This window comes from Mchenga conophoros, linkage group LG12 (assembly GCF_057382185.1).
Source record: "Mchenga conophoros isolate Kocher_MC1m ecotype Shallow Benthic linkage group LG12, M_conophoros_male_GT1.1, whole genome shotgun sequence".
In the NCBI taxonomy this organism is placed as follows: domain Eukaryota; kingdom Metazoa; phylum Chordata; class Actinopteri; order Cichliformes; family Cichlidae; genus Mchenga; species Mchenga conophoros.
The window spans coordinates 4,431,770-4,448,593 of NC_140537.1; the positions used below are offsets into that span (position 1 = coordinate 4,431,770).

General features: G+C 41.5%; 2 protein-coding genes across 3 annotated transcripts; one reads left to right on the plus strand and one right to left on the minus strand.

Annotated features, from left to right (window-relative positions):
• The first annotated feature begins 32 nt into the window (after positions 1 to 32).
• Positions 33 to 2,943, plus strand: LOC146561936 (uncharacterized). Its single transcript, XM_085293390.1, has 3 exons — positions 33 to 859; positions 1,724 to 1,868; positions 2,005 to 2,943. Exons 1-3 carry the CDS (start codon positions 253 to 255, stop codon positions 2,327 to 2,329), a joined length of 1,077 nt encoding a protein of 358 aa, XP_085149516.1. The 5' UTR covers positions 33 to 252; the 3' UTR covers positions 2,330 to 2,943.
• A 6,921-nt stretch (positions 2,944 to 9,864) lies between these two features.
• mlec (malectin) lies at positions 9,865 to 15,913 on the minus strand. Of its 2 annotated transcripts, none has more exons than XM_085293392.1 (6): positions 15,723 to 15,913; positions 14,334 to 14,554; positions 13,668 to 13,846; positions 13,182 to 13,358; positions 10,396 to 10,453; positions 9,865 to 10,287 (listed from the first exon to the last, which is right to left on the minus strand). In XM_085293392.1, exons 2-6 carry the CDS (start codon positions 14,533 to 14,535, stop codon positions 10,043 to 10,045), a joined length of 861 nt encoding a protein of 286 aa, XP_085149518.1. In that variant the 5' UTR covers positions 14,536 to 14,554; positions 15,723 to 15,913; the 3' UTR covers positions 9,865 to 10,042. The 2 variants fall into 2 exon arrangements, with proteins under 2 accessions (XP_085149518.1, XP_085149517.1); XM_085293391.1 differs by lacking the exon at positions 15,723 to 15,913 and adding an exon at positions 14,941 to 15,623.
• Positions 15,914 to 16,824: the final 911 nt, after the last annotated feature.

The window sequence follows — 16,824 nt, forward strand, 5'->3', positions numbered from 1 at the left end:
GTGGAGCCTATTGTTTTCTGCCTCTTGCTTAATGCCTCCGTTCAAACGACCATGAACAGGTGTGTGCAAAGCGGTCTGAAATGCCAAACGCATGCCTGTAAGATGTTCATACTTTTGCTCTCTCAGAATATCCTCCCCTATACGTGTTCCGAGTAAGGTCGTTCTCGACCATCCAGCTATGGAGTAATTAGGGCAATTAGCTAAGTAGCTGAATGTGAATGGGCTTGCTCGGCGCTCTGGGGGCGCCTAATTATGCAGGCGCATTCAATAAAAGGCAGCGGGGGTCAAATGGGTGGGCAAGGCACAAAAGGAGGGGCAGGGACTGTGAGGAGGGCCAGGATTCAAATTCTAAGTGGTGTGTTGTCCCCCCATTGTCAGTGGGGTATAATAGCGAGGGGTTCAAACTGGCCGCAAGGCTTTGGAGAGCTGGCATCAGAGAAGAAGTGGCCGCTCCTCGTCGCTGGAAAAGCACTGGGCGGAATTCGGGATTTCACCATGGCCTCTTCAAACTGCACGCGGATTACATCACTTTTCATTTTAATGATGCTGAGCTGCTGTGGAGTGTTCGGGCGCGCGGTGGGCACATCGGAGCGTTTGTCACGGGAGCCACACGAAGCGACTTTACGCACGGACCGGTGCGCGGAACTGGAAGCACCTTGGCTGGAGAACACGCAAGAAGCTCGCGTGGATAGCGGGACGCGTTTGGAGATCAGCATGCGGCACTTTTCCGCGAGAGCTTCACGTGGGTTGGTTTTTCCAGGAAAACCTCTGTTCGGCTTCGTCCGGCGCGTCTACCGCTGCTGTCAAGAAGGAGAAAACTGCAGGAGGCTGAAAGGGATTCAAGGTCGCATGAGAGGAGGTAAGAAAAAAAAAAAGAAAGAGAGAATACACCCAGGCAAAAGAAACTTTAACTTTTCACTTTAACTTCATGCTCGTCCTGTGGAGGTCAGATGTGCTGAGCGGGATTGATCCTGATGGGAGGGAGTATTTCTAAATAATCCCCCAAACAAACAAAAAACCCAACTAAAATCGAAGATCGAAGATAATCCCTGTGGTTAATCCTCCAAAACAGAGTTCAGTTCAATACATAAAACTAGCTGTGTGGTAACCACGGGAACGGACTCTTCACATCTGTAAGCATCAGCTGGCCTCCACACAGCTTCTTCTCATATTTCTTGAGCTTACCTGCTATATTAAGAATCTTAATAATTCCAGAGTTTAAAAAAAGTTGTGCTGCAAATTAATCAGGAGAGAAGAGAAACTTTGTTCAGTAAACCATTCTGAATGGGTCTAATAAGCGATGAACTAAGTGAATAAATTACAGGGATGAATTGGTACCTAATTTAGCAGAAAATTAAGCAAAAGAAACATGAATAACACGAAGCAGCCACACACAGAGTATGCATTCTGGCTTTTCCCTTTAAAAATATCATTTTTCAGCAGAGGTGAAGTGAAGACAGAAAGGCAGTTTGGGGGTGGATAATGACTTGAATAATGCAGCTGCAGGGAGGACTGTGTTATCTGCACACAAATGAGTCTTAGCTGGCTTAATGTTCCCTTCAAGAATTGTTGAGACATCCTGCTGACTCATTAACAAGGCATTAGGAGTGAAAACATCACCTCTGCGGCAGAGCCTGACATGAGTGAATGTGCTTCTCTGTGACATGAAATGCTGTACCGTGACTCTGGCAGACTGTTAATTGCCTCTTCTCCGCCTCACCAGATACGGGTGTGGAGTTTGTCCTCACCAGGGAGATCTTGTCATTAACGGTTACAAGAGCCGAGCTTCACCTTCAGCTTTCCAACCCGCAACATCTGGACATCCGCCCTGTGCTTCCATCCATGGCGAAGCACAAGCTTCCTACAAGGTACAGGCTCAAAACTCAAGAAATGTACTTTTGGTGTTTTTACACACACTCTTATTCAAGACCCAGTAATATCATTTGACTGATGGGCTCTGGGAATGGCTGGCCTGATTGTGACACTGTCTCTTGCCACCTTTAGGTACACTCTGGGGTCACGGGGTCACACCGTGGAATTGAGAGTGGACCTGCTGTTCCTTTTCCACAGCGCACAGGAGGTCATAGGTGGTCGAAGGCAGGGCCCCAGCTTGACAAACATCTGGCGGGTGGCGTTTTTGTCCGGTGGAGATCCGCCGGGTGAAAACCCCTTCGTAAAGGATCCGCAGGACAACATGTTGGGGAGTCGTCCTCTGGATCTGGGCTTGGTCCTGGGTTGCAGTCAGGGTGGAACTGAGGTGTCATGTAGAGCTGGTGGTGTTGACTTTACGCACACACCTTTCATGGCTCTTTATTTTGGATCAGGTTAACAGTTGGACCTGACTGTTTTTGCATGGCAGCATTCATCAGTCTATTGCCATTACCAGCTGAACACAAAAGGATGCACTTCAAATGTCAAAATGATTAATTTATAGGCTAAAGCTTATGTAAACTATCTATTTCTCTCTCTATATATGTAAATATGTACATTGTAAATATGACATACTGTAAGTTTGTGTAATTTTGTGGTTATGAGACTCGGTCCAGCAGCAAACCGCGTGGCCTCCTCAGTCTGCTTTGTTCAGCAGCTGTCCTCCTTTAGCTACGCATGAATCTGCCTCGTGCTTCTATTTAAAGAAGTTTTCACAGTTGGTGGGAAAAGAAAGAAAAAAAACAACACCTGGACAAACAAAGGGCTTGCACATGTGCTGCGACCATGCTGAACTGAGCTGTGATTATTCTGTTCATTTGTGAGGACGTATGGTTAGACCCTCGGACCCTGTGACACTTTTCTATCCTACCTCAGAAACCGATGATTATCATCGTTCACTTTTTTTTGTGATTTTCATTTGTTTACTCAAAATTTGCTTTGCTTATGTGGTTGAACTGACCATAAAATAACTTATTGGCTACACAATAAATCAGCTATTAATAAAATTCTTTAGACGACAGTGTTGACTTTATTTATCTGTGTTGCTGTCCCTAAATTTATGGCACCGAGGAACACAAGGCATAAGATGGCACGACGCTGCTGCCATTCAATAAGGATTTCAAAATAAAAATATATACTTATGAAGGACAAACAGAAAATAAGAGATGAGAGTCCCAGCTAAAAACACCCCAAAAAAAACCCCAGGCGGTCCTGAGGTGGTGCTTTGCCTGACTTGGAAGAGATTCTGTTTTGTTTCTGGATTCAAAATTGTTATTTTCTGGAACGATTCTTTACCATTGTGAGATACAATTTTGCATCTTATCGCCAAATATATACCAAACTGAAGGAATATGACACAAAATGAGATCCAGATGTTCCTGATGTGGTGTGGCATGTGTGTTTTCAGCCTCTGTGGAGGTATTCAGTTTCAGGCTTGTTCAGTTTTTAGCCTTTTTAGACTATTTGAGTATTTCTATTATTACACACACACACACACACACACACACACACACACACAATATCTCACCCTCTGACTCAGTTTGCCAGTGGGGGGTGAGGCACTCAAAGCTATTTGAGAGCTGCTACCCTTAATCTGAATAACAATAATCTGGCCAAAGGGTTCAGGCAGTGAGTAGCCACCATCATCTGAGAGACAATTATCCATTTGTGAAGTAATTAAAAAAAAAAGAAAAGAATAATGTATGTTATTGTGTTATTTATGCAAGGCGTCACATGACACGGGCACTTTTAAGGTTAAGAGGTTTAAGGCAGAGCCTTGCTTGTCCTGGATTTTTAGCTAACGCTGATATTTAGGCGGTATCAAATGATGTACTGGTTTTAAAGTAATAACAAGAATTATCTGATGACCTGATCTTTACTGCAGTTCAGTTAAAAAACAAATTCTTAAAAATATATTTGCACATATCAGACGACATATACCCTGATACAGACAAATGTGTGATAGATCAATAATAATTACCAAGCCAAGCTATTCATGCATCAACAAAAGGTACAGTGGTCCCTCATTTCTTTATATGTTGTTAAGAAAATGGGAAATAGGTGCTGTGGATGACTGAACCATGCAGTCAAACTTGGATCTAAATCTTTTTTGAACTTTGTGTTCATAATTTCACCAATTTTGGAAAGATCGCCAACGCTGTGTCTCAAAGATGGCTGTCTACACTCACTGTTGTACCTCTGTACATACTGGATTAATCACTCCATAAGATCTGTTGCTGTTCAGTCCAGCTCGTGTCATTTAGCATAGATCAGTGTTTTCTCCTCGTTTCTCTTCATTAAGCACGACTTCTTTCCACTTAGACCACTTCTGTCCAGATGCATCTCTCAGTATCAGATCTTTTATGGATTTTTCAGTAAAGACCTCATTAGATTCCATAAATTACTTTTGCAAACTGTTCATCTGGTGAAGATATATTTGTTTAGGCTTTTGCCATGCAGAGAAATACCAAGTTTTCAACTAACAGCTCTGTGGGAGTCTCCTTGTTGGAGTAAAAACACTAGTTTGTGTGTCAAACTGTTATCTTTACAATTTTTCATAAATATAGCTAAAGAAATAGGAACAGATGTGTTCCTGCAACAGGCTACAAGCAGTAAAATGATTAAATACTACTTTTTGTTTTGCCAAGTTCTCTATTATGTGTAGATATTACTGGTTTATCCCTTACGAGTCTTTTATGCTCAAGTGATTGGTAACGTAACAGAATAAGTTCCTCTGAAAGTGGGGGAGGAACAAGGACTGCAGGGAAAATGAGCAGATAACACTACTTAAATACAACTCTGGCTCCTCGGAACAAAAGAAAGAGAAATGAGGGGTGGCTCAAGACTTTTGTACGCTACACCAAGTCCAGCATACTTCACACTTTAATTCCAAAGTACTCGGCCTAAAAGAAATTCAATTAACCAGAGCACTGTTCAAATATTAACTGACCTGGAATAATTGTAGGTGGTAACTCCTGGGTGGTGGAGGTGGAAGAACAGCAGCAACACATTCTGATAAAATAGCACATTTATTAAAAAGACAGCATTTATCAGCAGTTCCCATATATGCCATATCTGAGGCAGAAGATCAGGGGTCTCGTATACAGTTTCTCAGTCCACCTGCTGCTGCTTACATCCCTCAGAAGAGCAATTATTTACCAAACACGTGCGTATAAGGTACAACTTGCACACTCCATGTCTCACGCATACACATTCACGGCAGCAGACCCGGCTGTTCAAATTGAATGGGCTGCTGCCTGGGCAATGGGCAAGTTGGCTGATTTCTGCTGTTCAAATTTGTTTCCGTTTAAGTTGATCTCACGTTTAGTTTAAAAAAAAAAAAAAAAAAAAAAGTTAAAAGAAAACATGCCAAAACAAAAACAAGTTTACAATAATTACAGAGCAATTCAAACGACTCTTTTACAATGATTTTTAAAAAACAAAAAACAAAACAAAACAAAAACAAGATTGAGTATTCTGGCATGGCCTCAATAAACGCGATGACAAGACATGAAATGACGTGTTAGCTTGATTTAGCACGTTTCCCAGGTGAAAGAAAGGATGAGAGGTAATTATTTTGCACCATGTTAGGACTCTGATGAACAATTTGGATGGAATGACTGAAATTCTTTGGTTCTCTTGTGGGAAAAGAAAAAAAGCAGAGCAGATCTTCATTCCACTGCGGTAGTTAACTACGAGACCAACAACAAAAGGTCTGGAAAGAAGGATGTGAGGACACTGCTTGAAATAAGTTGTGGGTATATGTTTATTACACTTTTCCTGCAAAACTTTTGTGTTTTTTTAGTTGAGGTTAAGAACAGACTTGATATACATTTTAATTCTTCTAACATGTCCTGTTCTCCTAAAAAGAGTCCTTCCTGTGGAATGAAAATCTAGCCCTGAAAAGTTTTTTGTACAGAGAAGGAAGAAAAAAAATAAAAGGCTGTTTTGACATAAGCCAACAAAAGAGCCACCTCAAGGCGAATGATGGTAAAGCGCATTTGTATTTAACAATTCAAGGCAACAAAGACGCATGCATGCACACGCGCACGCACACACACACACACACACACACACACACACGACATTTTAAAATACACGAGGCAGTGCAAAATGTCACACCAATAATATATCACGTTTTAAAAAGTCAAACTAAAACAAATCCTGAGGAAAAAAAAATTTCAAACAAATCCAAGAGTATTATAAAATATCTCCAGGTCAGCCCCGCTCAGATTTAAATTACACCTAACGCAATGGAAGATCCCATATATTCAGAGATAATCTCATTTGTTTAACAGACAGCTCATCTGGCTGCCTGTTAGAATTTTTATATTCTGTACCAATAACCATTTCTCCCCAGAAGAAAAGGCCACAAAGTCATCTTCATAAGAAACAAAACAAGATCAAAAACAAACCCTCACTTAAAACCCCAAATTAAAACCAAAAACATTGTCGTCACACGATAAAAAGTGTGATCTTGTACCTTATATACAAACGCGACTGTGTAGACTTGCAGAGGAGCAGAATATGGTGACTTTGGCGCTGGATTAAATGAACGTCTTGCATCTTTTCAGAGGAAAGAAAGGCGCTTACACAGATTGGTGACAAATGAAATAAAGAAAAAACAAACCCCAAAACAAAAATCAGTCACACACTTGACGACTGCAGCGAGGAGACCTTATTTTCTGCTGTGCTATGAGGCATTTTGATGGGATGGCTTGGGTCCACTTGGCCCCCTGAAGCTGGTGTTATATTTTCCCTGCAAGGGGTGAGAACAAGGCTCCAAGAGGACATTGTGTGCCCCCCCCCCCCTTTTTTTTTTTTTTTAAACCATGCAAATTGTACACTATATTATAAATAGTACACTATTTATAATAAAGAACTATAAAAATTTCTTGATGGCTTCTTTGAGCGATGGACGCAAGCTTGCACATGACAAGGGTGGAGAGTCCACACCAAGCTGGGAGCAAGTTGTTGCCCCAAGTGGAGGTGGTTGAGTATCTCCAGGTCTTGTATGTGAGACAGAAGGAAGGAGCAGGTGTATGCTCCAGTGCTCTGTCATGGTGAGGAGAGCGCTGAACTTGAAAGCGAAGCTGTCGATTTACCTGTGGATCACTTATGGCCATGAACTCTAAATAGCAACCAAAAGAAAGACTGAGCAAATACAAGCGGTGGAAATGAGCTTCCTCTGAATGGTGTCTAGGTTCTGCCTTAAAGACTGGATGGCTATTCAGGTCAGCAGAGCTGCTGGATCTCTGCAAAAAAATGAGCCAGTTCAGCTCAATCAGGCATCTGACTTGGACCTGATCTGCGCTCCTGGATGAGGTGTTTCGGTTACGTCCAACTGGGACTAGGCTGGAGTAGACCCCGGACACGCTGGAGAGATTGTGTCTCTCTGTCCTAGGAACACTTGAAGGTAAAGGAGGTGGCTGGGGAGAGAGAGATCTCTGCTTAAGGAGCTGTCCTGGGACCTGGATAAGTGGCAGAAAATGCAGACAGATGGAAGGACTACACATTCTCGATATCCGTGTCATCAAGCGAGCCTAAGTGCCACCATAAAGGCAAAGGTCAACGCAATCAAATGGTCATCTTTGTCCTACAAGAAGAAACAAACAAAAAACAAACAAACAAACCTTCAAACCCGATGGGAGTGACTTGAAGGAGGGTCCAAGTCTAGTCTCACTTCCAATTAAAAAAATAAAAAATAAACATGCTGAGACTCAGTCAAGGCATTTTGGCATCACCAGCAAAATTCTGAAGATACTAACAATTAACCACTTAGGAAACCCCACCAGGTTTGGCTGCCTTAACCCAACCAAAAATAAAGTGAAAATATGAGTAAACTTCACACTAAAACAACCCAAACATGCTAAAGCTCCCGCATAAGACACCAGTCAGTTTCCTTCGTGACACACTTATCTGGAAACTTCTGGAATCAGTGCCAAGGCACACTGAAACACTGTTGGTTTGTTCTTTCATTTCTCACCAGTCTGTATGAAATAAGAGTAAGATATTACAACATTCAAAAGAAAAAAAAACAAAACACACACAACACTACCATAAACTGGCTAAATATTTTCTGGCACCAAATTTTTAAACCACCATCAATCACAATGAGGAGGACTGAGGAGTAAGGAAGCATCCACGACGCCTGAATTATTAATCACTTTTCAAGTACTGCGTATGGCAACAGCAATACTAGTCAGAGAAGGGAGAGGAGGATTGGGTGGATGGGTGGTGAGTACTTAAGACGCATTAGTGAAACAGGCAAAGTTACAAAATCATCCTCAGAGTAGAGCTAAGCACTTAAGGTAAGTAACTAGATACATTAACAGGAGACTTCACAACAACGCCACCAAAACCAAGAAACAAAGCTTCTTTTCAGTCTGCGTGGAAAGCCAACAAGAACATTTTTGTCCAAAAGATCAAAGCGGACGCCGACAACATAGATATGTGAGGGGGGGGCGCTCATAGATTTCATTTTGTCCCAATTTGATCAACTCAAAAGACCGAAATATGACCCCACGGGAAATTCACAATGTAACTACTCAAAAATGTACAGGCAACACTGAAACGTTTGACGACAACAGAATGGAAAAAGCTAAGAGAAGAATTGAATAAAGGTTCACACATAACATCCGGTACACAGTTGATTATTATTATTATTATTTTTTAAACTTATATTATTGTTGTGCTTTCTCACCTCTCAGAGGACAAACATCCGATATACAAAGAGTGACTTGGAGAATACATGGCAAGTGTATCGAGGGGGGGTGATTTGTAATCATTTAGAATCCTAATATCAAGAAGTCCTGACCTGTTGTGATAGTTTAACACTTCAGAGTCAACTACTCACATTTGTTTTAAAAACACATTTTGGACAGAGATATAAAATTCAAATTTAAAAAACAAAACAAAAAAAAAAACAACAACAGGCCACCATGTTTGAAGTTTTCTGATAAAATAACAAAAATGACATTCTTTGGTGAAACAAAAAAGACACGCACTAGTGAATGAACAGAAAAAAAAAAGGCAGATGTCACAGAAAATACAGCGATGTAACTGACTCAATGAAGCTTTTCACAGCATGAACTTTGCCTCTCACCAAATATGAATATGGCGTCTTTTACTGAAGGAAACTGCTTTTTTTTTTTTTTTTTTTTTTTAAAGATTAGATGTGCGACTTATAAAATAAATCCATCCTCGGGATGACCCCCCCCCCCCAAAAAAACAAACAAACAGACAAACAAAAAAACCGACCAAACAAACTCCAATAGGGTCTTGTAATTTGTTATCACAGATGAGCACATTTTTTGATGCCCCTGATTTAGTATTTGGTGGAACAATACCAAAGATGTTCATCATTGCACACAGACGCATTTCTGAAACCCGACCTACATTTACGTAAAGGCAAGGCGAATTAGACAGCAAGTGAGCCCACCGGTTTGCAAAGGACTTTCTGATATTTCAACATGGCAGGTAGAAGATGGCACGTCAACAAAAAAGGACCAACTAGAACAGAAAGATACGAATATTCCATCTCTGCACTTGTCTCTCAGATGACAACTGCATTTCCATTAACCGTGACTGTGTTTGATTTCTAGTTAGTTCTATTTAATCAAATTCTCAGCAGTACCATTTCCAATTTGAAAGTAACATGTCTGGCCAGATGCTGAGCAGGAGTGCATTCTTTCTACGCCCCGTACAAAGCAATGCTTTTTAGTTTACAAAAACCGTCCCGGACCAAACACTCTTGAGCATCCTTTTAATGCCGAAATGTTTTTTTTTTTTCCTCCCCAGCCTTTGAAGGACTGGTGTGGAAATGGCTAACACTGTTCAAAAGGGTCAGCAGAGGTGGATGCAAACAAATTCACAGAGAAGCGCACAGCATACACTTCCTGCATCCCCCCCCCCCCCCCCCCAATTCTTACAGCATCTGCGTCGTCTTGCAGTGGGTCTTCCAAAAGTTATTGTCTTCTTTGTGTACTTCCTTGTCCAGCCCTCTCCTGTGTGTATGTTTTACCTGTGCTGCTGTTACCACCCCTCCCCCCCTCATTCTCCTCCTCCCTTCCTTCACAGTCCCGTGTCCGTCTCGTTAGTAGATAGTTTTAGCTCACAGCCGGCAGAGGCAGAACAGTGTTGGGATGAACACCCCAAACGCAACGAGGATGGGAAACATTAGGCTGCTGTTGTCAGCTGCGTATGGGTTTGGTGTTCGGGGGCCTGACTGGACCCTGTGATGGGTACCTTTTGGGGGCTTTTTCTTCCCACCTTCCTCGCCTACTTCACCCTCATCATCGTCGTCGTCATCGTCCTCAGGCTTCTCTAAGCCAGGGTGAGGTTGAAGCTTTGGTACATCTTAAAAGATGTAGAACAAAAGTCAGGGAGAGCTCGCTGGTCCCAGAAAGTCAAAATGCTTTAGTCAACACACTTCACTGTAAAGTGCTGAACAATCTCAGGACTCACCTTCTAATGTCCCCTTCATCACGTAGAGAGCGCAGATCTTGGGGTTGTCATAATAACCCTGAAACAGCAGATTCAAATGTAAGCAAAACGTGTATCCACATACTTTCAAAGCTCCCATTTAGTTGTTTGAGTTTCCATATTTGTTTCTCGACTTCCCATTCAGTTTGTGGTGTACATTTAATCCCATTTTGTGTCCAAATGGAGTTCAACTGATTCAGGGAAGGAAATCTTTTTAGACAGGAAAAATGCAAAGAGTGCCAGTGGTCCACAAAAAAAATGGAAGAAAGAGGTCACTGCAGAAACTTTCCCAAGTATGCCACTTTATACATTTAGCATACAGTTGCATGCCCTACAAACAGGCTACCTGCTGTCATTCAGAGCTTTAAAAGGAATCATAAAGCTGTATTTTTTTCCCCTATGGCTGCAGCTCATTGATCAACATTTATTAGTATAAACTGAAAAGTGTAATAATTATGATGCATGTGTGCGAAAATAAATGGTGACTAGACAATTTCAATTTGGAGTCATTCAGTGAAACTAGTTAAACACATTTGAAATGAGAACACTACATAGAATATTTGTACAGTAACAGAACCCATGACTTAATTTTGGTCATGTTGCCACGTCACTCCAAAACCGCAAATAGCAGTCAATAAGAAGTCACACGCATGTGCGCATTTTATTATTTTATTGATTTATGTATTTTTATATGTGTGTGTAAGTAGTCCTACTTAATTAGGTCAAGTAAATTTGATTTTAATTCATTCATGCTCTTATATCTCAAAAGTCTAAAGTCGAACATGATGGATTATGTGAATGGGAAACACAATACTGCTGCTACACTCACACTGGAGATACTTAACAAAATAAGAATTATTAACTTCTGATAAGGAAATAAATAGCAGGTCACATCAATGAATTAAAATAAATCTCAAAAAGAAAAAACCAACAACAATAAAAACTTACTTGACCTAATTAAGTAGACACACACACACACACACACACACACACACACACACACTCCATTTTCAAAGGCACTTATTGGGAACCTCACTGATAACATCGACTCCACTATTAACAGGAGCATGAAAGAGATTCAAGATATAAAAATATGGTACAAGATGCACGATCTAAACTATTCTAAAGACAATTAGGTTGAAAAGCTTCAAGACACTATGGGGGATAAATGATACCAAGGAAGGCAACAAGGTTTGTGAGTCAGCTGAGACAAGGGCATGCCTCAAAACACAGGGTTCAAGCACTGATGAAATTATTATTATTATTTTTAATCATTACATTAGCATTACATTGTTTAAAGGAAAATAAGATGTTACAATGTTAACCAATCCAACCATTTTGACACCCCCAACTTTCGCAGACATTACCCACAAAACTCTGACCACCTGTGTCGATATGAAAATAGATGCAAGTAAACATCCAATAAATTCACAGGCAGCGCGGTTGTCCTCTACTCAGACAACACCCTGGCCTGAACTAAATAAACCACTTCTAGCAGTGAGAGTCCTGTTTTGCGCTGAATGTTGGAAAGGACAGCTTCAGATAATATCTTGATGTGATTCTCCTGATATTTACCAAAGCTCGTGTGTCAAGATGATCCAGAAATGAATAAACGCAAAATCACTGAAACGAATGTGAAACAGCACGCTACATCTGTGACATGAAAACAGACTGTTCAGAAAGAATGAAAACCACAGATGTGCCACACTCTTAGTAATCCTGTCCTTCCTCCGCTACTAATTTGAATTCACCACCTGCAAGCATCAAAGCAAGTGATGTACACCTAGGTTTAATTTTTAGCTTATTTATAACAATTCATAATCTAACAGGTAGTTGTAGTGATATCAGGGAGGAAAAAAAACAAAACATCATTTAATTTATTTATTTGTTTTTTTTAAGAAGCATGGTAGGGTCTGGGCTTTAGGCTTTTTTCTTCAGGGGCTTTTGAGTTTAACAGGTTCTGTGACTCCACCCATAAACAGCATAAACAGCATCTGCTGTGCCAGTTATTTTCTTCAGTTCCTTGACAATAATAGTAGGAACAGGAAAAAAAAAAAAAAAAGCCACATCAAGTTCACTCTCCCCTAAGAGCCAATAAGATACTGGATGGTTATCAGTCAGTTTCACAGCCCACACACCAACTGGCTATCAAGAGACACTTTCACAAAGGGAGTTCATTATGCAAAGCTTTATGTGTGTCAGGGGTAATGGCACCCATGACACACAAGTAGTTATGCTCATATCTAGATCAAACTGCATTTGAGTTATATTAACATAAAGTGAGTACTACCTTTTCTCCCAACCTCTGACTATTACACATAGCTGCTTGTTGCCATCTTACAATGCTAAAACACTATTAAAGATATAGAAAATAAGAATTAAACACTTAGTTCATCGCTGTTTTTGGACATGTTGGGTTTAAAAAAAGAAAAATAAAGAAAAGTGTTTTAAGCTCAACAATTGACAAATACTTCCAAATACAGCACTCTTATGTAAATGGCCTGCATTACACATTCATGCACTGGTGATGGCAAGCTACATTGTAGCCACAGCTGCCAGGGGGGCCCTTTGACCACCACCAGTTGGCAGACATGGGGTTGCCCAAGGATATTTAGCATGCAGCCAGGAGGCAGCCTGGGATCGAACCACTGACCTTCTGATTAGTGGCTGACCTGCTCTGCCACCTGAGCTACAGCCCCATCCCACACAGTATGTAAACTGTGTGTAAAAATAGCCAAGCTCAGATAATTCAACAAATTAGAACTCACCTTTACAAACTCCACAGTGAGCTTGCCATTGAAAGTGGACACCTCTCCCTGCACGCTCAGCTTGCCCCGTCTAATAGAGAAGGGCACGATCTCATCATGAGCAGTACTGTGTCCTACTCGATCAAATATATCCAGGTCCTTCACCACCACGTGGCCATTTAGACGAACATCAAACACCTGGAAAAACATTCCTGAATCAGTAATGATTAACACCTCATTCTTGTACTGTCACTCACAGACACGTTTAACAGGGAACATTAACAACTCATAAAGTACAAGAAAATGTGGATTAAAGGTGAGGTTATGATGTTCCTTTTACACAGTGGTCATGAGATGGGAAATATACTGGGCCATAACCAATTTAAATGCAACAAAAAATGTTTTTATATAAAAATGCTTCCTGTCCCTTTATTCATTATTCTCACTAAATTAACTTCTTATTAATTAGCAAATCATACCATGAACAGCCTTTTAAAACTGCCTTACCTTTTGCTGTGACTGAGCAAAGTAAACTTCTGCATACTTCATAACCAGTATATACTCTCCTTCTTCACGAATGGGGACGTCATATCCAAAGCTGTCTTCATTGTAGCGCTCTGTCTGGTACAAAATCTGGTCCTCCTGATTGGACCGTAGTATTGGCAGACGCATCCCATAATTAGAGGCTACAAACGGACAACATCATCAGGCTCGGTATGCAATCAGAAGACAAGATCTGCCTAACAGCAAAAGTACTAGAAATGTGCTGCTTTAGTTGACTTGCAGCATATTGCAAAACCCCACAGACCTTCTCTACATTTGATGACATAACAGCACCGTGCGTCAAAAAAGTAACCAACCATGCTGCGTTTTCACCAAGGTTCAATAAGTTTGCCTCAAAAATGGAACCAAAAACTGTTCTCCAGTCACGCTGATCACATCACTACCTGCTTCCTCTACATATTGAGTGGGGCGGGGCTGTAGCCCTCTATGCTGACTCCTCATAAGTTTGGAGCTACTTGCGGAAGCCAGAACACGCAGGGGTTTCTGCAGGAAATGCCAATTTTACCTCCGTGGAGCACCTACCTTCACAATGTCACTCTCACTAGAACATCAGAGGTGAAGCCTAGCGAAGACACGCACGCATCTTAACAGTTAATCACGTTCACTCACCTTTACCAAGTTTCCCTTCCAGTGGGTCCTTTTTGTAGTGAATACCGTGCACATCTACATGCGCGTCGCCCCCGGCATTTACAGCCCAGATAACCCGTTCAGAGAGGCTGGGCCCCCCACCATCTGCCCAGGACTGCTCGGACAGCAGCGACAGCACCGCTGCGACCAGCCCGGCGACGAGCTGCGCCGTGACCCGCTGCATTACCTCACACCGCCTGCTCCTGGACACACAGACAGATATTCAGCGTCGGTATTTCCCCGCATGCGGCATGTAACATTAACTGTACCACATTAGCCAGTGTCAGGAGCTAGCAAGCTCGTCTTGATGACATGAAACATGATATCTTTAAGTTAGCCAGTATGCTAACAGTACCGGCAGTGGCATTTTGCACATACACACGGAAAATGTCAGTCAATTATTAAACAATTATTGTAATTTCACGGTGACAAAGTCACGACATATCACCTCTGTATTCATTGGCCAAAGAATAAAAGACGACGAGAAATTAGCAGTGAATAACGTTGGTTATTTAGCTAGGCTAGCTTGCTAGCTAACCTACCTGTCTAACCAGAAATTCTTGGTGAATGAGAGCCCGGCAAATCTTACCTTCCCCTGCCACAAATATCTCCAACCTGGATTTTTCCAAAGTATAGGCGTGTCTCTGCTTGCCCTGTGAAGCTGAGTGCCTAAAATCTACACTGTGCGATAACTTCACCTAGTGCAGATATTGTTAGTTGCTGCTGACTACAGCCTCCTACACTGACTTTCATTCAATGTGTGCATCCAAATGAACATTTGCTCTGCTGCTAGCTGCAGCTGCTGGCAGTTTGCAGGGGGCAGAGCAACGCTACCTAACTACACTTCAAATGACTGACAAGTACTTCGTCCAATCACTTTACTCCGCCGCTTAAAGGTTTCCCGGACCGTCAAACACATTTTGTATAACACAAACCAATCACACAATTCTTTGTTTAAACACAAAAAACACAGCTATTAATTCACTTTTAGAAGAATATGACAGAAAATTACTTTTTGAGGGCTGGAACAATTATGCACACTTAATAGAAACAGGCAAGACTTGTCGTGCGTCTTTTTTCCACGTCAAGTGAGGGATTTCAGCTTGAAAGCCCCGAGTTTAGCCTTAAAGGCAACATAGCGCAGAAGAGTCTTTAGAAGAGTTTTAGGAAGTGACTATGAGGCATAAAAATATTTTAAAACTTCTAAACTCTAATGAAACTATCATTGTGGACTTCACAGCGTGTGAAGTGCTGTATTTTTCAATACTTGCTTAGGATTAAAGCTTTTTTTTGCCCGTCGGTTTAACCATCAGTCCCTTCAAAAAAGCCGCTCGAGGGAAGGCTGTTAAGAAATCTGACAGCTCTACTCACTCTGTAAAAACAAAGGGGAAAAATATTCAACGCTGTACTTCCAGTATTTTGTTTTTCTTTTAAATACAATGAACTGAACTATCTAGTCATACAGCATGCAGCACGTGTTCTTTAAGAAGAAGTACCGCCCCCTGTTTTTCCGGTATGGTAGGGTCTCGGCCAATTGGGAAAGTCCAACGCAACGCGCATCCAGGAGAGCCCTCTGCGCGAACACGGGGCACCTGAGATTTGACCAGAAAGAGATGAATGAAGATAGTTGCTATGGCAACGGCCAACCGCCACGGATGACAGGTGTTTTACGACTGCCCTTTTCCCTTTTTAACTTGCTAAATATCCTTTCTTCTTAAAGTAAAGCCTAATAAAAAGAAATAGTTTAGTGCAGCTGTTTCTCTGTTTGAACCAGTACTGACTGTAGTGTTACGGCGGCACACGCCTACAGAGACCTAGTGTTTCCACGAAGCACATTGGCTTGTTGCTGCTTTACAGACATTTAGGGCTCGGCTACATCTTTTTCTCCAGAAGACAAATAACCCAGAGGCAGCACGTGATAGTGCAGCTATGTCGTGGGTGTTGCAGTGCCCGCCTCAGTGTTTGGTTGTTTGTGCATGAAAACTTCATCTTGCACTGAAAATGTAGGCAAAGCATTAAAACAGACGTGTTCTTTAACTTTGTTGGTTGCTGCACATATCAGAGTACTCTGAATATGGTCAGTTTCTGAATAGTCTTACCTGTGAATTTTAATAAAGAGATTATTAAAAACAAATGTATGTATGTTTGTTTTATGGAAAATTATTAATTTGCATGTAATTGTCAAACATATTCTCAATAACGAAACTGATAAAAGTTCACACAGGAAGAAGGCACAGTTAACCTCACCCACCTTCACCCACCACTCCTTGCATCCTCACTGTTACACCAGAGCATACCTCCAGTTCTCCAGGCTCTGTTGCACCTGTCCCCTCCTCTCACTACAGATCACAATGTCGTCTGCAAACATCATAGTCATAAAGACTGCTGCCTGACCTCATCTATCAGCCTGTCCATCACCACTGCAAACAAGAAGGGGCTCCCTGATTGATCCCTGATGTAATCCCACCCCCTT

Bases quoted from the DNA above. Each gene is read 5' to 3' on its own strand.
- LOC146561936 (XM_085293390.1), top strand. From the start codon at position 253: ATGCAGGCGCATTCAATAAAAGGCAGCGGGGGTCAAATGGGTGGGCAA. The intron at 860-1,723 runs GTAAGAAAAAAA...CCGCCTCACCAG, and splicing joins TCAAGGTCGCATGAGAGGAG to ATACGGGTGTGGAGTTTGTC. The intron at 1,869-2,004 runs GTACAGGCTCAA...TGCCACCTTTAG, and splicing joins AAGCACAAGCTTCCTACAAG to GTACACTCTGGGGTCACGGG.
- mlec (XM_085293392.1), bottom strand. From the start codon at position 14,535: ATGCAGCGGGTCACGGCGCAGCTCGTCGCCGGGCTGGTCGCAGCGGTG. The intron at 10,454-13,181 runs GTGAGTTCTAAT...CTGCTGTTTCAG, and splicing joins TCACTGTGGAGTTTGTAAAG to GGTTATTATGACAACCCCAA. The intron at 10,288-10,395 runs GTGAGTCCTGAG...ACATCTTTTAAG, and splicing joins GATGAAGGGGACATTAGAAG to ATGTACCAAAGCTTCAACCT.